The sequence below is a fragment of the Diaphorina citri genome, unplaced genomic scaffold (assembly GCF_000475195.1).
Source record: "Diaphorina citri unplaced genomic scaffold, Diaci psyllid genome assembly version 1.1 scaffold634, whole genome shotgun sequence".
NCBI classification, from domain to species: domain Eukaryota; kingdom Metazoa; phylum Arthropoda; class Insecta; order Hemiptera; family Psyllidae; genus Diaphorina; species Diaphorina citri.
This window is the reverse complement of record NW_007378067.1, coordinates 136529-160806: the sequence shown is the minus strand read 5'-3', so window position 1 is coordinate 160806 and position 24278 is coordinate 136529. Positions and strand designations below refer to the sequence as shown.

The 24278-nt window shown below is 40.6% G+C and overlaps 4 protein-coding genes and 2 long non-coding RNA genes across 6 annotated transcripts; 2 read left to right on the top strand and 4 right to left on the bottom strand.

The window, feature by feature from the left end:
- Positions 1-1037: 1037 nt before the first annotated feature.
- Positions 1038-10486, bottom strand: LOC113468058 (the record flags this gene model as incomplete). Its single annotated transcript, XM_026824698.1, has 3 exons — positions 10122-10486; positions 1427-1540; positions 1038-1123 (listed from the first exon to the last, which is right to left on the bottom strand). Coding segments are annotated over exons 1-3 (449 nt in total), but the record flags the coding sequence as incomplete, so codon positions are not given.
- On the bottom strand, positions 2375-2989 carry LOC108252587. The gene is made up of 2 exons (XR_003391923.1): positions 2870-2989; positions 2375-2424 (listed from the first exon to the last, which is right to left on the bottom strand). It is a non-coding gene; the product is annotated as an uncharacterized LOC108252587 (long non-coding RNA).
- LOC103510692 (protein-L-isoaspartate(D-aspartate) O-methyltransferase-like) lies at positions 3836-7479 on the bottom strand. The gene is made up of 5 exons (XM_008475377.3): positions 7074-7479; positions 6462-6607; positions 4818-5043; positions 4359-4444; positions 3836-4060 (listed from the first exon to the last, which is right to left on the bottom strand). The coding sequence occupies exons 1-5, from the start codon at positions 7432-7434 to the stop codon at positions 3860-3862; spliced, it is 1020 nt and encodes a 339-aa protein (XP_008473599.1). The 5' UTR covers positions 7435-7479; the 3' UTR covers positions 3836-3859.
- Positions 10487-16654: 6168 nt separating the features above from the next.
- On the top strand, positions 16655-17331 carry LOC113468054. Its single transcript, XR_003391924.1, has 2 exons — positions 16655-16780; positions 17234-17331. It is a non-coding gene; the product is annotated as an uncharacterized LOC113468054 (long non-coding RNA).
- A 105-nt stretch (positions 17332-17436) lies between these two features.
- Positions 17437-18469, top strand: LOC113468057 (protein-L-isoaspartate O-methyltransferase-like). The gene is made up of 3 exons (XM_026824697.1): positions 17437-17575; positions 17679-17821; positions 18236-18469. The coding sequence occupies exons 1-3, from the start codon at positions 17437-17439 to the stop codon at positions 18467-18469; spliced, it is 516 nt and encodes a 171-aa protein (XP_026680498.1).
- A 4572-nt stretch (positions 18470-23041) lies between these two features.
- On the bottom strand, positions 23042-24150 carry LOC103510709 (protein-L-isoaspartate O-methyltransferase-like). Its single transcript, XM_017444690.2, has 3 exons — positions 24022-24150; positions 23629-23866; positions 23042-23168 (listed from the first exon to the last, which is right to left on the bottom strand). Exons 1-3 carry the CDS (start codon positions 24088-24090, stop codon positions 23068-23070), a joined length of 408 nt encoding a protein of 135 aa, XP_017300179.1. The 5' UTR covers positions 24091-24150; the 3' UTR covers positions 23042-23067.
- Positions 24151-24278: the final 128 nt, after the last annotated feature.

Sequence of the window (24278 nt, the reverse complement as noted above, 5' to 3'; positions counted from 1 at the left end):
AGAGACTCAAAGGACATTCTCATGGGTTTAGGCCAATATAAAATGTTTGAATAAATATTGAACCTGCGCTAATTACTAATTAGTAGATGCTCATTTGATTTTTTTTCCCTCGTAATTGCCAGCCTAGTTAGCTTGGTTGGTAGCGCGTTTGCCTTGTAAGCGCTGGGTCGCGGGTTCGATTCCCTGAGTAAGAGGAACCCTTTTGAATATAACGGAGGTCTTATCGTCCCGAAATCGAATAGACTCGCCTCTCTTTGATTAGGATCGGATAGAAAAAATCTGGCCGTTCCAAGAACAAACCTTATCTGTTTTCGCCCCCGGGCGGCAGACGCACTACCCTCCAAGCCAAGTAGGCTGGCTTCATTAGCTTTGATTATTGAAAGGAAATGAAAATCAATGTTGGATAGTCAGAAAAGGCAAATAGTCAGTCTTTGTATTTCAATTCAAACATTCAAAAGTAAAATACAAATACTTCGGTCATCTGGATATTTTGCGAGGTAACTTCTGGTTCATTATTTCTGATTTGACCAAATGCTATTTATCTTTCCAAGGGAAAACGGTGTGTAGTTGAATTTTCCTCAAATTGGAAAGATCTATTAGGGGGTGAGAATATTCAGAAACTCAACTACTATTTCTGCCCGAAGATTCTAGTTTGTCTTGCTAGGATGAGAAATACTGAACACACGGTGGTAGACTTCTTAGGCGTTGCATCTTTAGAGGTAGATAGTTATGACGTGATTGAGTAGTTTGTAAGTAGTGGACCACCTGAAAACGAAGATTATTGAATAATAGGTAGGTATTCTAAAGCTGTGTTCACACATAACCGTCGATCAACAAGGTGAAGAGATGACCCGAAGATTCTAGTTTGTCTTGCTAGGATGAGAAATACTGAACACACGGTGGTAGACTTCTTAGGCGTTGCATCTTTAGAGGTAGATAATTATGACGTGATTGAGGTGTTTGTAAGTAGTGGACCACCTGAAAACGAAGATTATTGAATAATAGGTAGGTATTCTAAAGCTGTGTTCAGACATAACCGTCGATCAACAAGGTGAAGAGATGAATCTATGTTGACGTCTTTGGACAAGATGGCCTCCAAGTTTTTCTTGTCATTGAAATGAACCTGAAAGATGGATCACAAATGTCAAAATTGAAGAAGTTGGAAGTTAGATAGAGGTAACGGCCAAGGTCTTATCGTCCCGAAATCGAAGAGAGAAGAAAGACAGGATAGGAGAAAGCCAGCCGTTCCGAGAAGCCAAGAACGAACATGATCTGTTTAGGATAAAATCCGACCCGGGCGGAAACCGAACTCGCGGCCTAGCGCTTATAAGGTAGACGCGCTACCAACCAAGCTGACAAGTTTACCTCCCCTCAAGTTATACGAGCTTTACGTACAAGTTCCTTTACGTTACACAATTTCCTTTACCTTCTTTCTCAAGGATTCATCACTGAGTACTTTCAAAGTCACCGTGAATACTGGCTTTAGAATCATGTTCATATCCATGAAGTACCATGCTACCACTCCTTCAGGACGTGATTTCTGCAATATTAATAAGAAAACAATAAATGCACCACCAAAAACTACTTGTCTTAAGAGGTGTGTCCAAAAACATGGTCGACATCGAACGATGGCCGGTCGACTATGAGTGGATACCCTTTAGGCTAAAAACAGAGTGCAGAGGAGAACGAAGAACATAGCTTTCTGTCCTGTTTTATGCGGTTTGAAGTCGTCACTTCTCTCTACCTGCTCGATGCTCTATGTGCTTGTAAGCGCTGTATTGAGCGGATTTTATCCTAAACAGATAAGTTTCGTTCAAGGAACTGCTGGCTTTCTCCTATCCTGTCTTCCTTCCTCTTCGCTTTTGGTACGATAAGACCTTAGCCGTTTGCAGCGGGTAGCTTGTCACAGAATAGAGGGTAAAACCCCCCGGCACTCAAGACCTTAGCAGTTATACAGTGACGTTCAACCTCTATCAAACAAAAACTGTTTTTACTTTCTATTACTAAAGTATAGCGCTAGCAAAGCTATACTTAGTAATAATGAGAAAAGTATTGTTTTTCAAAGAATTTACCTTGACTGCTGATACAGCCAGTTATCGTTTTGTTCGTCAGCGTTGATTAAGGGATTGATGAAGTTCTCCAAGCTTATTTCATACTTCTGGAAGTGGGTGCCATCTTCTGATCTATCGATAACAGTCATACGGTGGTAAGATTTACTCTTGCCCACACCACATACTAGACGACCGCCAGGCTTCAGCTGGAGTAGAATCTAAATGGTAAGATTTACTCTTGCCCACACCACATACTAGACGACCGCCAGGCTTCAGCTGGAGTAGAATCTAAAACACACAACATGAAGTGGTAAGATTTACTCTTGCCCACACCACATACTAGACGACCGCCAGGCTTCAGCTGGAGTAGAATCTAAAACACACAACATGAAGTTTTTGGATATCTTTATTAAAACATTAATATTTTCCTTAAAGGTAGTATGTACGAATGTATGAATGTTCAAATAAAAATAAAGTACTTGCTGAAAAAAAAAAAAGTTCATAGAAATTTGAAGAAATGGAACTGGAGCGTACTTGTGTTTTATTTAGAGTTCGAATGGCTTTCATTAACCTGATATTAACAGCCTATCCAATGTCAATGGAACTTAATAGGCCTTCTATAGGCTCAAATAATGAGCTGTTAGACTGTCAAAATTTTCTTTAAAATCTATTTGGCCCAATGTTTTTCATAGTCAGCCTCCTTGAGGAGTAAGACAAGTGGTGAAATAGCATTGACTCTCCCGGTGCTGGGTTAGAATGTCCTTGACGAATTTTTCTATTTTACCAGCTGGTAGTAGACTGTGTTACACAAAACTTACCGAATAAGGAATTTCTGGTACATAGGTAGATAAATAGATGGCATCGAATGGAGCTTGGTGTAATAGACCTGTTCTACCATCTCTGCCTGAAAACAAAAGAGGGTTCAATGTTAAGGTATGTCCAGATCATCTTGATTACACGATTATTGCTGGCGCAAGTCAGCTCCCATAGTGATCACTCGCCTTGCGCGCGGGAGACTCGGTTGCAATTCCCGGCGGTGTCAAAAAATCTTTATCAGGCAAATGATTGATTCTGAGACTCCGTAGTAAATCGTCGTATCTTTCTTAACAAACACCTTTACAAATCTTCAGAAAATAACTGGTTTTATTTGTGCCACACAGTACGAATAACGAATCACGTGACGTGACGTAATGGTAGTGTGTTTCTAGCTTTACTTACTTATTTAATTCGTCCCCATCCATCCCACCATGAGTGCCCTTGGAAGAGAGCTCGCCACTTGGGTCTATTAGCATATTACCTTAATCCATCGTTAACCTTCTCTGTTTAACTTTCCTCAGAGGGGGATGCAAGGAAAGGATATCCAAAACAGACAACTTATGATGTTGTCTACGTCGGAGGAAAAGTCCAGGAGACAGAAGTTAAACAGGTCGGTAATTTAGTATCGATAACTAATTTGTATTTTGTAAGCTTTAGAGAAAAAGAAAAGAACCACTCTTGATTTTTTGCGGGGGTCGGTGCTATGGTCAAGTTCTGTAATGAGCGGATTTTATCCTAAACAGATAAGTTTCGTTCAAGGAACTGCTGGCTTTCTCCTATCCTGTCTTCCTTCCTCTTCGTTTTTGGTACGATAAGACCTTAGCCGTTTGCAGCGGGTAGCTTAAAACCCCCCGGCACTCAAGACCTTAGCAGTTATACAGTGACGTTCAACCTCTATCAAACAAAAACTGTTTTTACTTTCTATTACTAAAGTATAGCGCTAGCAAAGCTATACTTAGTAATAATGAGAAAAGTATTGTTTTTCAAAGAATTTACCTTGACTGCTGATACAGCCAGTTATCGTTTTGTTCGTCAGCGTTGATTAAGGGATTGATGAAGTTCTCCAAGCTTATTTCATACTTCTGGAAGTGGGTGCCATCTTCTGATCTATCGATAACAGTCATACGGTGGTAAGATTTACTCTTGCCCACACCACATACTAGACGACCGCCAGGCTTCAGCTGGAGTAGAATCTAAAACACACAACATGAAGTTTATTTAGAGTTCGAATGGCTTTCATTAACCTGATATTAACAGCCTATCCAATGTCAATGGAACTTAATAGGCCTTCTATAGGCTCAAATAATGAGCTGTTAGACTGTCAAAATTTTCTTTAAAATCTATTTGGCCCAATGTTTTTCATAGTCAGCCTCCTTGAGGAGTAAGACAAGTGGTGAAATAGCATTGACTCTCCCGGTGCTGGGTTAGAATGTCCTTGACGAATTTTTCTATTTTACCAGCTGGTAGTAGACTGTGTTACACAAAACTTACCGAATAAGGAATTTCTGGTACATAGGTAGATAAATAGATGGCATCGAATGGAGCTTGGTGTAATAGACCTGTTCTACCATCTCTGCCTGAAAACAAAAGAGGGTTCAATGTTAAGGTATGTCCAGATCATCTTGATTACACGATTATTGCTGGCGCAAGTCAGCTCCCATAGTGATCACTCGCCTTGCGCGCGGGAGACTCGGTTGCAATTCCCGGCGGTGTCAAAAAATCTTTATCAGGCAAATGATTGATTCTGAGACTCCGTAGTAAATCGTCGTATCTTTCTTAACAAACACCTTTACAAATCTTCAGAAAATAACTGGTTTTATTTGTGCCACACAGTACGAATAACGAAAGGGTGTCTACTAAATAATGATCCTGATTGGTTCAATGGTTTTCGTAGGGACCGCCTTTAGTCTTTAGTTTTTCTTTGGGATAAGACATACTTTAGGTACTCACATCGAAGATGAAGACGACCATCATTCAGCAGATCTGGTCTGATTCTCATGACGGTCTCCCAAGCATCTTCACACTGTTCCCGCATGTGTTCAACCCCAAACACGCGTCCCGTCTTGCCTACCAGTTCAGCAAATACACACGACATGAATCCTGAACCAGACCCGATATCCAGGACTTTGGCTCCTTCCTGTATCTTCGGCTCTAGGAGCTCAATTATCCTTGCTTGCTGCATAGGAAAGAAAAAAAGAGAATTAAAACACGGGGACGGGACGTTAAATTTACCTAGTGTTGTTCAACTTTGAAAAGTTGCCGAAGTGAATAGTAAATAGTACAAAAAACTTGCTTGGATTGATAAAAAGCTGATGTTGATTCATATTGAGCGACGGTCGTCGATCGACGTGAATTTATTGTTAATCGACGTCGATCGACGGCCGGTCGACTATGTGTGGACACACCTTAACTTTTTTTCCTCCAGTTTCTCCGCATGGTAAAGCCAGGCGGACGTCTGATCATCAGTATCAAGAATTTAGATGTGGACGTCTTGGATAATCTGTACTGTGTGGACAGAAATATGGACAACACTACCAAAGTTAAGTTCCTCAAACAGCATGATGAGGATCATGCCTATATTTGGGACTTCGACTTACACAAGCTGCTTATTGAGGACTTGTAAGTAGCTCTTTAAATTAATCAAAACTCCGAGAAAGCCAGCCGTTCCGAGAACTTGTTGTTGTTGTTAACGTCTGCGACAGCGCTCACTCTTCCTCAAGACCAAGGAACTTTGCCACCTCAGCAGGATGCGTCCAGAGTAAATATTTCAGTAGAGCCACAAAAAAGTGGAGAAATAAAATTTAAAGCCAACTGAGCCTTAAGCTGTGTCCACACATAGTCTACCGGCCATTGATCGACGAGGTGAATCTTTGTTGTCGAGGCAGGGCCCGTTCCGAGAACGAATATTATCCCATCGGGAAAAATCCGCCCCGGGCGGAAATCGAACCCGCGGGCTAGCGCTTACAAGGCAGACGCACTACCAACCAAGCTAACTAGGTTGGCGATAAAACTAATTACCTAATTAAACCATGATGCATTCTTTGTGGTAAAGCAGAGAGCTTCTTGGCCAGCCTAGTTAACCAGAGAAGGTTCGATCTCAGAACGGCGGGCTTTTTTTCTATCCTGTCTTCCTTCTCTGTTCTACAGTTTCCTCTATCAAACCTTTTGAAAACGACGGTCGTCGATCGACGTGAATTTATTGTTAATCGACGTCGATCGACGGCCGGTCGACTATGTGTGGACACACCTTAACTTTTTTTCCTCCAGTTTCTCCGCATGGTAAAGCCAGGCGGACGTCTGATCATCAGTATCAAGAATTTAGATGTGGACGTCTTGGATAATCTGTACTGTGTGGACAGAAATATGGACAACACTACCAAAGTTAAGTTTCTCAAACAGCATGATGAGGATCATGCCTATATTTGGGACTTTGACTTACACAAGCTGCTTATTGAGGACTTGTAAGTAGCTCTTTAAATTAATCAATACGAGAAAGCCAGCCAGTTTCAGTCGACGTCGATCAATGGCGTCGACTATGTTTGGACAGACCTTCAGAGAGTAAAAATGAAACCCTGATGATTTTTACAAGCTCACCAGATGAGGTTTCTCCATGTAAATTCCACGGCCCAGTTTGCGAGCCATAAAGCCGTAAGGTTCATCCTCCAAGTGATGCACAAAGTGTCCGCGGTCTACTTTGCTGAAGGCTTCAATTACACGCGGAGTTTTCAGAGCACCATCACCTGCAAATAGGAAGTAATGTAGCTCAGAAGTAATAGAAAGTCGTGTAGCTCCTGTTTTTACTACACGATTGATATAGTGCCTCCTTTATATCAGTAGTACAGTGCTTCTTTCATCTGAGTAGTAATGAAGTAGAGTTTTTGTAGTAGCAGTCTCCTCTACTTCCTCACATCATCCCGGTAATGAAGTAGAGGATCAGGAGCAGTGGCAATGTGATCATTGGTGTAGTTTCCAACGGGGCTTTTCTGTTTCAGCCGTTCACATTCTATCTTCACAATATGCGTATTGAAATAATTAAGTAAGTTGATGTGCAAGGTCGGTCGGTGCACGTGGCAATAATGAAATAGGTACGTCACACTAGTCAAAAGCATGGCAAATTTCCAAGAATGACATAAGGTATTCAATTATATGGGAGCAAGGACTTAACGAGTAGGTACACGAGCAATTGCGAGAGCTGCTGAAACTTACTGATGACTGCATCCAGCAGCTGTTGGTAAGTTCTCCTATTGATCTTGATCGTTTTCTCGGTGGTGGTAATGCTATAGTAGTAGGGAGGTAGGGTGAACGTGTCATTCTGTGCGACATACGTGGTCCTGCGAGGAAAGGTAGATCTTTCTTGGTATCTCCCTTGGTTTAGGGGGTCTCGGGGCTGATGGTGTTCCCTGGCTCCCTCGTCCTGGTGATGGGCATCATACTGTGGGGGAGCCTCATTCTCATAGTAAGCATTTCCCGCAGCCCCATGGTCCTCTGCTGGGGGTTCGTCATATTGGGCGTTTGCAAGCCCTAGGACACCCACGCTCACCAGTAGACCAAAGAAACACGTCCTCATCCCAGCAACAGAACTTGACTGACTTCCAAAAGAACAATGTTATCAGGGTCCACAGGCCAGTTATCAGGATATGTGATCAAGTTGACTAAACTCACATCAAAGTCGTGTTCAAACAATGATGGTCAGCATGGTCATTGTATTACAATTCTAATTATAGTAGGTACCTAGTAGTCATAGGTATACATGTGTACCTATACCGGTGGTATACGAAACATATAGGTATGCAACGTGTGATTTCCAAAAGAAAAAAAAAATCGTGTTGGATTTCGAGATTTACTCAGACTCAAGCCAGCATGTTGAATGTACCAGTTTTCCGAATGGATCACTGAAGTTAAGCAACGTTGCTCGTAGTTAGTGTCCTAATGGGTAATTATTGTGAGTAGGTGGGTAGCTTGTCACCGAATGGTGAGTAAAACCAACCGTCACTAAAGATCTTAGCAGTTATACTACAGTGTCGTAAAAAAAAAAAAAAAAAAAAAAAAAAATGGGGTTTTTTTTTTGGACCCGGGGGTTTTGTTTCCCGGGGGGACAAGTTGGAGTAGGCGGGGAGCTTGTCACCGAATGGTGAGTAAAACTACAACCATCACTAGAGATCTTAGCAGTTATACTACAGTGACGTAAAAAAAAAAAAAAAAAAAAAAAAAAAAAATGTGATGTTTCTTTTAGACACGAGGGATTTGATTCCCAGGGTGACAAGTTTGACATTACAATCCATTTTGAGACTGAATGTGCTACGGGAGAGAAGTGAATTCACACAATATGATATACGTATGTGTAGACCAACAATGTTCCTGTAAGCGCTAAACTATTGGCATAGTAATAATATAAGATACAACATTAAAGTTTTATTTATTAGTTTATTTTATTTAAAATACCTACTTAGTCACATGTAAGTGTAAATCTACGAAATGGGAAGGTAGAAAAACATAGTGTTGGCCATTGCAGATTTAAATATGTGTAGACCAACAATGTTCCTGTAAGCGCTAAACTATTGGCATAGTAATAATATAAGGTACAACATTAAAGTTTTATTTATTAGTTTATTTTATTTAAAATAGTCACATGTAAGTGTAAATCTACGAAATGGGAAGGTAGAAAAACACAGTGTTGGCCATTGCAGATTTAAGACGCGGATTGTAATGATTTTCAGGATTTTACTCCGCCAATAGGTACTCATCAAACCCAGTCATGGAAGAGGAGACACAACAGTGACATCCACGCCCTATCCAAACAACCAAATGTAGTAGCCACCATGAACGCTAACAGACTATGGTGGCTTGGTCACCTGATGAGAATAGACAAGAACAGAGCCGTGTGGAAGATCTTCACCAACACACCATATCAAGGCAAACGTTTTACCAGCTTGGTCACCTGATGAGAATAGACAAGAACAGAGCCGTGTGGAAGATCTTCACCAACACACCACATCAAGGCAAACGTTTTACCAGGGAGACCACGTAGCTGCTGGATCAACGAGTTAAAGAGACTATGCAATAGATGGGGGCTGAACGACTGGGAGGAGTTGACACAACATAGAGTTCTTTGGAGGCAAGCAGTCTGGTCGGCACGGGATTCACATATCCCTAATACGCCATCGGAGTGGGGGCTGAACGACTGGGAGGAGTTGACACAACATAGAGTTCTTTGGAGGCAAGCAGTCTGGTCGGCACGGGATTCACATCTCCCTAAAACGCCATCGGAGTGAGTGAGTGTGTGTGTAATAGGTACTCATAATAAAATATGCGTGGTGACACTCGGTTCCAACCAAATCACAATGCGAGAGTTATTTGTAGGCCACCATCAGAATTTCCGACTTCTACCATCATATTACAGGAAAAACTCTCGATTCTGTTCCAAATACCGCTGCCATTTTTCTGTAAATTAACAAACAGAAAATAAAGAAACAATGAGATTACAGGTAATTGCTTAAAGCTGCTGAATGTACATGATACATAGGCAGACACTATCCAAGGACTTTTTTCCTAAAATTCCTCGTACAGGTAATTGCTTAAAGCTGCTGAATGTACATGATACATAGGCAGACACTATCCAAGGACTTTTTTCCTAAAATTCCTCGTACGCGCTACCAACCAAGCTGACAAGTTTACCTTCCCTCAAGTTATACGAGCTTTACGTACAAGTTCCTTTACGTTACACAATTTCCTTTACCTTCTTTCTCAAAGATTCATCACTGAGTACTTTCAAAGTCACCGTGAATACCGGCTTTAGAATCATGTTCATATCCATGAAGTACCATGATACCACTCCTTCAGGACGTGATTTCTGCAACATTAATAAGAAAACAATAAATGCACCACCAAAAACTACTTGTCTTAAGAGGTGTGTCCAAAAACATGGTCGACATCGAACGATGGCCGGTCGACTATGAGTGGATACCCTTTAGGCTAAAAACAGAGTGCAGAGGAGAACGAAGAACATAGCTTTCTGTCCTGTTTTATGCGGTTTGAAGTCGCCACTTCCCTCTACCTGCTCGATGCTCTATGTGGTATACTCTCCGCTCCAATCTGTTTTCAGCCTGAGGGCCCTAAGGCATCCACTTGATGCTGCTAAAACTAGTTGTCGTTAAAGCCATCTTATTGTTTCACGGAATTCAATAATAATTGATTTGTTTCCTGTTCAAAAGCAGTTTAGTCGCTGCGTGGAGTAGTCTCCAGATTATCACTTACCGCAATGATTTCAAATAAGCTTTTGACCAAGCTAACCGTCCAATGGGATGCATGCCAAAGTCCCACTGATTTCCCTGACAGAATATACACATAGCCTCGACAGCAATGGTCTTTGCTCAGCAGCAGATCCATCTGGGCAAAGATTCTCTTGTAGCTGTCCACTATGTTGTATGCTTTCGAACCTGGGTCCGCTATCTGTGAGTAGACTATCCTGTACCCGTCCTTGGTAGGTCGGGGGAGAATACACATGTTCCTGAAAATATGAAAATGCCGTTTCTTTATGTTATTATATCACAACTTTGGTGCTCGCTGTAGTATTGTAGGATTTTACTCGCCTTGCACGCGGAAGACCCGACAGCAAGGCGAGCGCTGTGACCACTACGTCATGGGAGCTGATCTGTTTCTGACATGCGCGGAAGACCCGACAGCAAGGCGAGCGCTGTGACCACTACGTCATGGGAGCTGATCTGTTTCTGACATTAAGGGAGTAAAGATTGGCGAGTTAAAGGCTGAAACGGCCCTTCATATGTTTGTATTCTAGCAGTCAAAGTTTCCAAGCAGATATCTGTGAGTAGACTATCCTGTACCCGTCCTTGGTAGGTCGGGGGAGAATACACATGTTCCTGAAAATATGAAAATGCCGTTTCTTTGTATTATTATATCACAACTTTGGTGTTCCTGTAGTATTGTAGGATTTTACTCGCCTTACACGCGGAAGACCCGACAGCAAGGCGAGCGCTGTGACCACTACGTCATGGGAGCTGATCTGTTTCTGACATTAAGGGAGTAAAGATTGGCAAGTTAAAGGCTGAAACGGCCCTTCATATGTTTGTCTTCTAGCAGTCAAAGTTTCCAAGCAGATCTCCTAAGAGCGAATGAGAAAGCGATCTACGTCTCCAACTTTTGGAGGAGAAAGATTTGATGATCCAAGCAGATCTCCTAAGAGCGAATGAGAAAGCGATCTACTTCTCCAACTTCTGGAGGAGAAAGATCTGATGCGAGAGAAGAGGACATGGAAAGTAAGGAAGTTCCACACAATTCCGAAAGAGTCCTAGATATACCGCAACAGGGGTACCACAGCATTTCTATGTCAGATTGTCAGAGAATTTACTCTTCAAGTATTCTCAACAACTCCAAGCAGATCTCCTAAGAGCGAATGAGAAAGCGATCTACTTCTCCAACTTCTGGAGGAGAAAGATCTGATGCGAGAGAAGAGGACACGGAAAGTAAGGAAGTTCCACACAATTCCGAAAGAGTCCTAGATTACCTAGATATACCGCAACAGGGGTACCACAGCATTTCTATGTCAGATTGTCAGAGAATTTACTTTTCAAGTATTCTCAACAACTACTAGAAACAATTCTTATAGTTACAGGCGATAATCTGTTAAAGATATAGGCGATATTTTGTTAAAGATATAGGCGATTGTACGTATAATATATGTGTTCTACAGTATATATCCGATTGCGGATTCTCAACAACTACTAGAAACAATTCTTATAGATACAGGCGATAATCTGTTAAAGATATAGGCGATACTTTGTTAAAGATATAGGCGATACTTTGTTAAAGATATAGGCGATTGTACGTATAATATATGTGTTCTACAGTATATATCCGATTGCGGACGTCTGTAAAGAAAAAGTACACTTTTTTTAGCACCCTTCTAGGTATAACGAGACAGACCAACTTCTTCTTCTAATGTTCTAAAATAAAGCAGACATTCGATTGAGAATATTTTGCCATCATGAATTCCTTGGTATTTGTCTATTTCTAGATTCAAGTTTCTCACCAACCTCATTCGAAAACATTCATTAGGAACTTCTAGGAGTCTAGGAATGTATGAGCCCAACATGACTGAATTTTCAACATTCAGCATACTTTAAAAAATGGAATCCAAGCCTCTTAGATGCATTCGAAAACATTCATTAGGAACTTCTAGGAGTCTAGGAATGTATGAGCCCAACATGACTGAATTTTCAACATTCAGCACACTTTAAAAAATGGAATCCAAGCCTCTTAGATGCCTCACACATACAACATTACAACTACTTAGTTTACAAACCGTGACGGATTTTTACCTACTCTTGACCGCTCTGATGTCTTGCTCGTGTTGGGAGTGTCCTAGTCCTGAAGACGGGGTCCACATGACTAGAAGCACCATGCCAAGGAGGCAGCAACGTTCTATCATACTCATCACACAGGCTCACTCATTGGGAATTCTATAGAGAACCAAATCACGGACACGCGTGACAATCATAGTCGCAACGAAAGCAAAGATGGTATGCTGGAAAACATGTTGCACGAAATATGGCCTGATTTGGCCAAACCGATGAAAATCGAGTGACTGGACTAGACCTTCTAATAACTGAGCGTATGACATTCTAAATCAAGTCTAGGAGGCGGGGTTTTCAACCTCTAACCCAGTGGTTGCCAAGTTATGGTCTGTTGAGGCCTTAATTAATTCATTAGTGGATCTAGAGTCTCTCTTGTTCATGATAAAAGATGAAGAGCATATGATACCGCCAAGTCCCGGGAGCGCGCAGCGCGTATACGCAACCCCACGTAGCGAACATGCGAAGCCCTCAGGTGGGTGAAGGGGGGCGCAGTCCGCCTACCGAGCATGAAGTGCGAGTTTCTATAATATACCCCAAGTATCTAAGCCGTATGAGATCATTTCTAAAAAATGTGTGAAATATTGAAACATTCTCATTTTCTCCTTCACCGTTTTCAAGTGAAATCTGTTTCCCACCAGGAATGTGTAGATCAGGTTGTCGTCTAAAACGACAAGCAATATATTAGGTAACTGAAACGTTTTCTGTTGCATCCTTGTCACATTTGTGAACTACATACCAAATTTCAAGTCTCTATAGCTCATACCGTTCCCGAGATATTGTTGAACTAGACCGAAAACCGCCAAAAAGCGGTAAAATGCCACCAACCAATGCACCGATCTTAACCATAAGTTTTGTGTCGCATCCTTGTCACATTTGACAGCTACATCCCAAATTTCAAGTCGCTAGCTCTTACCGTTCTCGAGATATTTTGTTTACAGACGGACAACAGACAGACACACAGATACACACACGGACCAATGGCTGAAACTTTGGATTTAGGCTCTAGGGACCTCAAAAAGTGTTTTGGCACACATTCTCATAAGAGTAAAACCAAATCTGTGAGAGCCCTGTGCAAAGTACCTACTCGTATACCTGGGTTATTAAATTTCAGATTTTGGGACATTCTCATAAGAGTAAAAACAAATCTGTGAGAGCCCTGTGCAAAGTACCTACTCGTATACCTGGGTTATTAAATTTCAGATTTTGGAAACCACTAGGAAGACCTCGTCAGATGTGGTGTTCGTGTTGATGTCATGGACCAGGTACACGTCTAGTCGTAATAATATGCGGACAAGGCCGTATTTAAGGGGGAAACTGGCGAGGGGACGCCCCAGCTCATCGGGCTTCATTTTTGCTCTTTTACTGTCGGGCAGCCTCTGGAAATTTGGAGCATATACCCCTGTAAAACGAATCTACTTAATGAGTACGTAAATAGTGCATCAATCAACTCTTCCCTACCACTAAGCAGCATTACCTAGGTCAGCCACTCACTTTCAGGTAGACCTGACAGGCGGACTTTTTCAGCCGTATCTGTCAGGTCTACCTGGTAGCTGGTATTGTGTGTGCTCATCAGGTATCAGGTAGATCTGACAGGCGGACCTGATAGTGAGGGGCTGACCCTACATTACTGGTCGAAACCGTCTTCTGACCGGGTAACAAGTGATCCACTGAAAACTAGTGTAGTCAACGTCATAACGGTAAAAATGCTGACCCACTAAGCAGCATTACCTAGGTCAGCCACTCACTGTCAGGTAGACCTGACAGGCGGACCTTTTCAGCCGTACCTGTCAGGTCTACCTGGTAGCTGGTATTGTGTGTGCTCATCAGGTATCAGGTAGATCTGACAGGCGGATCTGATAGTGAGGGGCTGGCCCTACATTACTGGTCGAAACCGTCTTCTGACCGGGTAACAAGTGATCCACTGGAAACTAGTGTAGTCAACGTCATAACGGTAAAATTGCTGACCCAAGCGGTCCCCAATTACGGCTGGTCAAAATTTTCAACCCACATATATCTTTAGGAACATTGTTTGTTCCTGGATAGATGGACAGTGTGTGCCGTTCTTGTATTAATGGGAAACAATGACTCCACCTTTCGCCAGCGCGCCACATGGTAAGCTAGGCTTGACAGGAACCCTGCATGGAAACGATCAAGCATGTATGTAGCACTGAAATGCTTGATTTCTCTTTATAAATATTTTGTCATTGAGCTAAAGAGTCTAGTCACAAGTCTTACCTATTCGATTTGAATATTTCGTCTCCGTTAAAAGCCAGGTACGGATTTGCTGACAATATTGTATGATTGTATCGTCAGCAGGAGCTTCCATGTCCTTCAGCATTTTGCTGATCTGCTGATGGGTGAAAGGAACAAAAGGGAGTCTGGGGTCTTCCATTGTGCTGGGCGAAACTTTGAACTTTTGCAAGTAAATATCTACTTTACGAGTAGGTGAAAACCTATTTATTATTGATTATAAATTATAACAAATTGGATGCCTCTAATTTTTGGAAAAAGACTTGAAAAACTGAGAAAGAAAACTTCTGAATAATGGACACAAGAGTAGATACTATTGCTGTTCCAGCAGTTTACGAACTAAATAGATAAATCTATGAGTAATTATGAAAAGCAGGAGCTTCCATGTCCTTCAGCATTTTGCTGATCTGCTGATGGGTGAAAGGAACAAAAGGGAGTCTGGGGTCTTCCATTGTGCTGAGCGAAACTTTGAACTTTTGCAAGTAAATATCTACTTTAAGAGTAGGTGAAAACCTATTTATTATTGATTATAAATTATAACAAATTGGATGCCTCTAATTTTTGGAAAAAGACTTGTAGAACTGACAAAGAAAACTTCAAAACTTCTGAATAATGGACACAAGAGTAGATACTATTGCTCTTCCAACAGTTTACGAACTAAATAGATAAATCTATGAGTAATTATGAAGATTCATGGTGCTCAAGAATATATTACAAGGAAAACCGAAGGATCTGAAGAAGATGAAATGCTAACAGGTTCTATACTGGATTGGCCTTATCTTGAAGAGGAAGTTGTTACTCAAAATGATCAGATCGGAAGAAATTCACCTCGAGACTTGAAGTGTAAACTGCCATGGAGTAAAATATTTGACTTTGAGAGGGAAAGTAATGATAGTGATAGTGCAGATAGTCAGCAGAGAAGTCTAGAGCTAGGACCCGTGGAAATTAAACTGCAGCTCAACTCGTTTCAAACAAGCTGTCTCAAAGTGAAGCGACTGATTCTACAAAAAGCTCATAGTGAAAGCTCGGATCGAGATAACTTTGAATACATTAGGGTGAACCAGCCGAGTATAGTCATGAGAAGTGAAGACTTGATAGAGGAGATGATAAAAAACCAAGTGTTTTGTATCAAGCTGGGAGATATAGTAGGCTGTGACTTCTGTGGAAAACAACTTTTATCGAAGGTAAGATTTTTTTTGTGATTGATTATAAAATTTTTCTTTTCTTTGGTAAAGTATTAATAATCTCTACCTATTGGGTTAAAAAAAAGAAGAATTCCTCCCTATTATTAGAACTGTTGTTAAAAAAACCAAGTGTTTTGTATCAAGCTGGGAGATATAGTAGGCTGTGACTTCTGTGGAAAACAACTTTTGTCGAAGGTAAGATTTTTTTTTGTGATTGATTATAAAATTTCTTTTCTTTGGTAAAGTATTAATAATCTCTACCTATTGGGTTAAAAAAAAGAAGAATTCCTCCCTATTATTAGAACTGTTGTTAAACTAAAAGACAGCTTGGGAAAAGCACAAAGAAACACCATACTGAATGGAATATTTAGCTTTTTGTATCTATTTATTTATTTTAAATCCTATATATTCACAAGTTGATATGTTGTCGCGTTTAAACATACTAATGAGTTAATTTTCTGATTGCAGTGAGAAAAATAGTCCCAACTCAAAATTATCTAGGTACAAAGATTTTATAGCTGATCGGAAACAAAGTCGTAAATGCCCGAAAAAAGGTATTTCAAAAGCGGATGCCGAAATAATATCTAGTCTAAAAGATTGTAGCTATGGTCTCAGGGATAGAAGAGTAAAAACAATTCCTTATGAAAACAATCGGCGTTCTTCTTTGAGAATCAATTCAAATTTAAAGAGAAAACAAATCGAAGATTTGCCTGGTGGTAATGAAAAGAAGAGTAAGTCTACCTCTTGCAAAGTAATCAATCATCAAGCAAAAGATGAATGTCTTCCTCAGAAAGGGGATCTTGTTCGAAGTGACTCATCTAACGAATCATCTCAAGAAATGGTGGAGGAAAATCAAAGGCCAAATTCAGAAGTAAAACATTCAATTGGTAACTCAAATTTATGTACGGTCATAACTAATGGAGATACAATTTTCATTCAGTTAAAATCGCAAAATGAAAACATCGCCATCGTAGATTCAGGCAGGGATTGTACCTCGCTGGAACCTCTCTCAGTGCAGGAGGTATCCCATCTGAAGTGGCATCCTAGTGATTCAGGTGATGATGCTATCCACTATTATCATCCAACACCTTTGCATCAAGTGTTACAGGTAAGAATGTCATATATTTTTACTTTCTATTGCCATAAGTATAGCGAAGCTATGAAAAAGTAGTACTGTATTGAGAAAGTATTGCAATCGGTCCAAATTTTCAAAATCGGGAACTGAGTGGAAATATGTTTTAGGTTCCCTGATTCCAAAAAGTGGTTTTTAGCCGATGGTCTGTACGTATGTAGGGATCTTTCTTCAGGAGGTACGCCTCCACCATTGGAGGAGTAATCTTACAATACGACGGGACTTACAACTTATGTCAATCAAATCAACACTGTGATTTTACTCTTCGTAATACTATATCATTTTCTTCACATTTCATATTTTCCAGGAAAATGAAAGAGGAGTAATCTTACAATACGACGGGACTTACAACTTATGTCAATCAAATCAACACTGTGATTTTACTCTTCGTAATACTATATCATTCTCTTCACATTTCATATTTTCCAGGAAAATGAAGAACACAGCAGTTCAACCTCTCCTTGCTCTTGTGGGGATGCTGGTTGCTCTGGTAATTGTCAGCCATGCTGATTGTTGGTAGATGACGAAGGATCTTATTAGAACGGCGCTGGTTGCTCTGGTAATTGTCAGCCATGCTGATTGTTGGTAGATGACGAAGGATCTTATTAGAACGGCGTGTTTCAGAATTCGATATGTACAAAACCAAAGAATTGCGAGATCTAATGATCAAAGTAGACCGGAAAGATTTTTGTCCTCCAAACCGGAATCCCTACCACGACTACTCTGTAATGCTTGAGAATTGTAGCTATCTAAACTCTCCGTCTTTCGTAAGTATTATAAGGTCACACATTGGGATTTTTACCTTTTTTCGCTTGTATTTTAACAAGGCCCTCACAAAATTGTTTTAGTTTTTAAACCCTTTAGTGTGTTTCAGAATTCGATATGTACAAAACCAAAGAATTGCGAGATCTAATGATCAAAGTAGACCGGAAAGATTTTTGTCCTCCAAACCGAAATCCCTACCACGACTACTCTGTAATGCTTGAGAACTGTAGCTATCTAAACTCTCCGTCTTTCGTAAGTATTATAAGGTCACACATTGGGATTTTCACCTTTTTTCGCTTGTATTTTAACAAGGCCCTCACAAAATTGTTTTATTTATTTATTTACTCGTATTTAATCAACCCTTTAGTTTTTTTTTTTTTAACCATAAATCCTATAAAGGGTTAACATCTTAGCTATCTAAACTCTCCGTCTTTCGTAAGTATTATAAGGTCACACATTGGGATTTTTACCTTTTTTCGCTTGTATTTTAACAAGGCCATCACAAAATTGTTTATTTATTTATTTACTTGTATTTAATCAACCCTTTAGTTTTTTTTGTACCATAAATCCTTTAAAGGGTTAACATCAGTGCTAAATCGGGAACTGGTGTATTCAACATACAATCGCCGCTGGTGCTGCTTCTAACAAAGACTTTCTTGTTTCTAGATAGCAAGTTCCCTGGAGCCAGCCTTGTTAAAGTTGAAGCCTGGAGATACAGTACTAGATGTCGGTACGGGTTCAGGATATACGGCTGCTTGTCTAGGATACATGGTTCGACCTCATGGAAAAGTCTACTCCTTAGATCACATGGAGTACTTGGTGAATTTCAGTAAAGAAAATATTAGGAAGAATCATGCTCATTTGTTGGACGAAGGCGTAGTCAATATAATGCGTAAGTGAAACAGATCATGGCCTGCCTAGTTAGCTTAAGAGGGTAGCTTGCCTGTCTGTGATGATGGTCAATGCTGCTCGTGACTTTTTTGGGTCGTTCGAACGCTTTCATCTTTGAATATTGAACGTGAGAATTTTTCTTCCAAACAACGTCGTTGTATAAGTTATTTTCACTGCTTAAGTTATCTGTACATACCTATAGGTGAAAAACGCCGACCCCGTCTGAACACGGAAAAAGGCCCTTTCCTCCCGCAGTCTAATGACGTCATAGTAGTGTGGCTGTCTTGAACGAGATTACCTACAATATTATAGGAAAACTTTGACCCACATCTTTCTAGTTTTACTTACTTATTTAATTCGTCCCCATCCATCCCACCATGAGTGCCCTTGGCAGAGAGCTCGCCACTTGGGTCTATTAGCATATTACCTTAATGCCAAGGAACTTTGCCACCTCAGCAGGATGCGTCCAGAGTAAATATTTCAGTAGAGCCACAAAAAAGTGGAGAAATAAAATTTAAAGCCGACTGAGCCTTAAGCTGTGTCCACACAGTCTACCGGCCATTGATCGACGAGGTGAATCTTTGTTGTCGAGGCAGGGTACGGTTTCAGTCAGAATAACGAAAGGGTGTCTACTAAATAATGATCCTGATTGGTTCAATGGTTTTCGTAGGGACCGCCTTTAGTCTTTAGTTTTTCTTTGAGAATAACGAAAGGGTGTCTACTAAATAATGATCCTGATTGGTTCAATGGTTTTCGTAGGGACCGCCTTTAGTCTTTAGTTTTTCTTTGGGATAAGACATACTTTAGGTACTCACATCGAAGATGAAGACGACCATCATTCAGCAGATCTGGTCTGATTCTCATGACGGTCTCCCAAGCATCTTCACACTGTTCCCGCATGTGTTCAACCCCAAACACGCGTCCCGTCTTGCCTACCAGTTCAGCAAATACACACGACATGAATCCTGAACCAGACCCGATATCCAGGACTTTGGCTCCTTCCTGTATCTTCGGCTCTAGGAGCTCAATTATCCTTGCTTGCTGCATAGGAAAGAAAAAAAAGAGAATTAAAACACGGGGACGGGACGTTAAATTTACCTAGTGTTGTTGTTCAACTTTGAAAATTTGCCGAAGTGAATAGTAAATAATACAAAAAAACTTGCTTCGATTGATAAAAAGCTGATGTTGATTCATATTGAAAAACGAATCTACTTAATGAGTACGTAAATAGTGCATCAATCAACTCTTCCCTACCACTAAGCAGCATTACCTAGGTCAGCCACTCACTGTCAGGTAGACCTGACAGGCGGACCTTTTCAGCCGTACCTGTCAGGTCTACCTGCTAGCTGGTATTGTGTGTGCTCATCAGGTATCAGGTAGATCTGACAGGCGGACCTGATAGTGAGGGGCTGGCCCTACATTACTGGTCGAAACCGTCTTCTGACCGGATAACAAGCGATCCACTGGAAACTAGTGTAGTCAACGTCATAACGGTAAATTGCTGACCGAAGCGGTTCCCAATTACGGCTGGTCAAAATTTTCAACCCACATATCTTTAGGAACATTGTTTGTTCCTGGATAGATGGGCAGTGTGTGCCGTTCTTGTATTAATGGGAAACAATGACTCCACCTTTCGCCAGCGCGCCTCATGGTAAGCTAGGCTTGACAGGAATATAATTAAAAATAACGTGTAGAAACCTCAAGGCGTGAATCCTTAAGAAAAACGGTTAGATTTTAGCAAAAATCGATTAATTTTTTTTTTAGGAAGGAACTTTGATTTTTCTAATTTTTGTTTTTATGACTACAATTTTGGAATAGCATTCTATTCCAAAATTGTCTGTCTTCCTTCTCTCTTCGATTTCGGGACGATAAGACCATAGCAGTTACAGTTCCCTCTGTCAAACCTCTTAAAAAAAAAAAACCTTTTGAAAAAAACTGTGTAAATTTGTATGAACGCCGTGTAATTATTTAGCTATGCAATGTGCAAGTAATATTGTTCCTATGATTTCAGCAATCAGAATGTGAAGCCGATGTGGGATAAGACCACGTTTATCCCCTATCTACCGCCCATAGGTACTCACATACCTCTGGCTATTCAGAGTGCCCTAAACGAGCGTAGAGAACATGAAAACAAGATGAGATATAGTCACAAACATGGACACAAAACGTATAGTTGGACTCCGATTGACTTTACCTTTCTGGACACCAACAAGTGGTCATTCTTCAGGACAGGATCTTTTGATGATGACGTTTATCCGTATCCACCTTCCAAGGTGTTCCAACTGTAAGAGGGTAGCCATAATTATTCCAATTGTACGGGGGTGGCCATATTTCCAACTGTAGGGCGGCGGTCATATTTCCAACTATAGGGGGAGGCCTAGCCATACTTTAGTTACAAACAGGATTTTATCAAAAATTCTTTAGTTTGTAGTTAGTTGCATGTTTTATTTAATTTGATTTTACAGCCTAACTGATGTCCAGAGTGAGAGAGAGAGAGAGAGAGAGAGAGAGAGAGACTCAAAGGACATTCTCATGGGTTTAGGCCAATATAAAATGTTTGAATAAATATTGAACCTGCGCTAATTACTAGATGCTCATTAATTTGATTTTTTTTCCCTCGTAATTGCCAGCCTAGTTAGCTTGTTTGGTAGCGCGTTTGCCTTGTAAGGGCTAGGCCGCGGGTTCGATTCCCTGAGTAAGAGGAACCCTTTTGAATACAGTCGAACCTGGATAAACGAGAACCCAAGGGACTAGGTCATTTTTCTCGTTTAAAGAGGTTTCTCGTTTAAGGAGTTTCTCGTTTAAAGAGGTTTCATATAACTTTTTCTCGTTTATAGAGGTTATTAGTAGAGTCGAATAGTGAAGTAGACACGTTCATGAAATGTACCGACAGATTTAAACAAGTTAGAACAATTTCTCGTTTAGAGAGGTTCGAAAATTCAAAATTCTCCTTTATATGAGAGATGGGGGCTGAACGACTGGGAGGAGTTGACACAACATAGAGTTCTTTGGAGGCAAGCAGTCTGGTCGGCACGGGATTCACATCTCCCTAAAACGCCATCGGAGTGAGTGAGTGTGTGTGTAATAGGTACTCATAATAAAATATGCGTGGTGACACTCGGTTCCAACCAAATCACAATGCGAGAGTTATTTGTAGGCCACCTTCAGAAATTCCGACTTCTACCATCATATTACAGGAAAAACTCTCGATTCTGTTCCAAATACCGCTGCCATTTTTCTGTAAATTAACAAACAGAAAATAAAGAAACAATGAGATTACAGGTAATTGCTTAAAGCTGCTGAATGTACATGATACATAGGCAGACACTATCCAAGGACTTTTTTCCTAAAATTCCTCGTAAAAAAATAAAAATAAAATAAAATGAGCCAAATCCCACAGTACATAGCTTCCTGTGAGGTTTTTGCTCTAAGTTTGCTGCATCTGGTAAGTCTCGACTCAAAGAAAATAAATAGGTAACTCACCATTGAGTTGGTTGAAATCATAGTCAGCATGTCCACCATATTGTTTGGGTAGGACGTCTTTGGACAAGATGGCCTCCAAGTTTTTCTTGTCATTGAAATGAACCTGAAAGATGGATCACAAATGTCAAAATTGAAGAAGTTAGAAGTTAGATAGAGATAACGGCCAAGGTCTTATCGTCCCGAAATCGAAGAGAGAAGGAAGACAGGATAGGAGAAAGCCAGCCGTTCCGAGAAGTCGAGAACGAACATTATCCGTTCAGGATAAAATCCGACCCGGGCGGAAATCGAATCCGCGGCCTAGCGCTTACAAGGTAGACGCGCTACCAACCAAGCTGACAAGTTTACCTTCCCTCAAGTTATACGAGCTTTACGTACAAGTTCCTTTACGTTACACAATTTCCTTTACCTTCTTTCTCAAAGATTCATCACTGAGTACTTTCAAAGTCACCGTGAATACCGGCTTTAGAATCATGTTCATATCCATGAAGTACCATGATACCACTCCTTCAGGACGTGATTTCTGCAACATTAATAAGAAAACAATAAATGCACCACCAAAAACTACTTGTCTTAAGAGGTGTGTCCAAAAACATGGTCGACATCGAACGATGGCTTTGAGCTTCCTAGCCAAATGGATTCCCGCGAATCCTTGATTTTTCGCCTCAATGATTCTCCTCCTGAAATGAAAAGGATTCAGTCACATGTGCATTGTAAAGATCCTATTCTGCCAGCCTAGTTAGTCTGGATGGTAGCGCGCCTGCCTTGTAAGTGCTACGTCGCGGATTCGATTTCTGTAATGAGCGGATTTTATCCTAAACAGATAAGTTTCGTTCAAGGAACTGCTGGCTTTCTCCTATCCTGTCTTCCTTCCTCTTCGCTTTTGGTACGATAAGACCTTAGCCGTTTGCAGCGGGTAGCTTGTCACAGAATAGAGGGAGTCATGTTTGACTGAATTGAATTTCACATAACCGAATACAACTGATCTGGCGACAATGTAAATGGGTATTGAAATGTTATACAATGCAAATGGAAATTTACGTGATAGGTTTAGACACGTGTGCAGATGCAATATATGTACCTACGTACCTGGTTGATGTGCTGGTGCAATATATGTACCTACAAACTTACCTACGTACCTGGTTGAATTCCTCGTCGGAAACAAGACCGGAACAGTATATCACATCAAATGGACATTTGGTCTTATAACCACGCTTTCCATTCCACCCTGAAAGTCAAAATCAATCAAGGTGACAATGTTGTTGTAGACGTTTTATAATTTATATCATCATTTATCAATCAGTATGTTAGTGCAGCTGGACTAGGATATCATTTCATTTTTACAACCTTCTTTTCAGGAAGGCAAAATATACTTGGGGTTTTCTTGCTCTGATAGTGACTAATCATCAAAACGTCAATCTAAATTGTGAACGACAGGGTCTAGTATGAAACATTGAAACTGACACTCGTATTTATGAACAAGAATGATCGTTCTTAGATCAGTCTCAAGTCAAAATTGACCAATCAAATGCCTTGAGACTATGCTTAGCACGAACTTAAGAGCCAGCATTTTGTTCATAAATATGGGTGTAAAATATGTAATTTGGTAGAGCTTAACGCTAGCTTTCCAGTGTTACGTACTTACAACACCTTGTCTTTAGTTGTCTATGTTTCTGTCAGAGACTTACACAAGAAGCTGACTCGCTCTCTCTTCAATTTCTTTCCCATATCCTTGTAGTAGCTTTCAACTTTTTTGATGGTTCGATTCAGCAACTTCATGTTGATCTCTAGAGAGCAGATCGAGCTTTTCTCGTGAAGTAATTCATTCATGCAAACCGTGAGGTATCCTGAACCAGTACCAATCTCGAGAATAAGACTACCAGGGGTTTTTAGATAGGGTTCTGTGAGGGAAAGGATGTGTGATGCCTGCGAGAAGAACAAAGTTATTGTTAGAAAAATTTCTGCTCCGGTTGAGAACTTGCGTGTACAAAAGGATTGATATCGGTTTTAACTTCAATCTTTTATCAAGTTTGATGCTTTGATGACTTTCTCATAAAATGAAAATGCAATCATATACTCACGATGTGTGGGCATTCACAACTATAGCCATAGCCTACATTAACAGCTAGCGCGCTGGAGTTCTCACTCATATATTCCTGGTCGAGGAAGTAGGATCTGTTGACAGCTCTCAACACACGCCACACATCTGGGCTTTGTAGGGATTCCGGTTTGGAGGACAAAAATCTTTCCGGTCTACTTTGATCATTAGATCTCGCAATTCTTTGGTTTTGTACATATCGAATTCTGAAACACAAAGTTAGACGGTTAGATGAGTTTG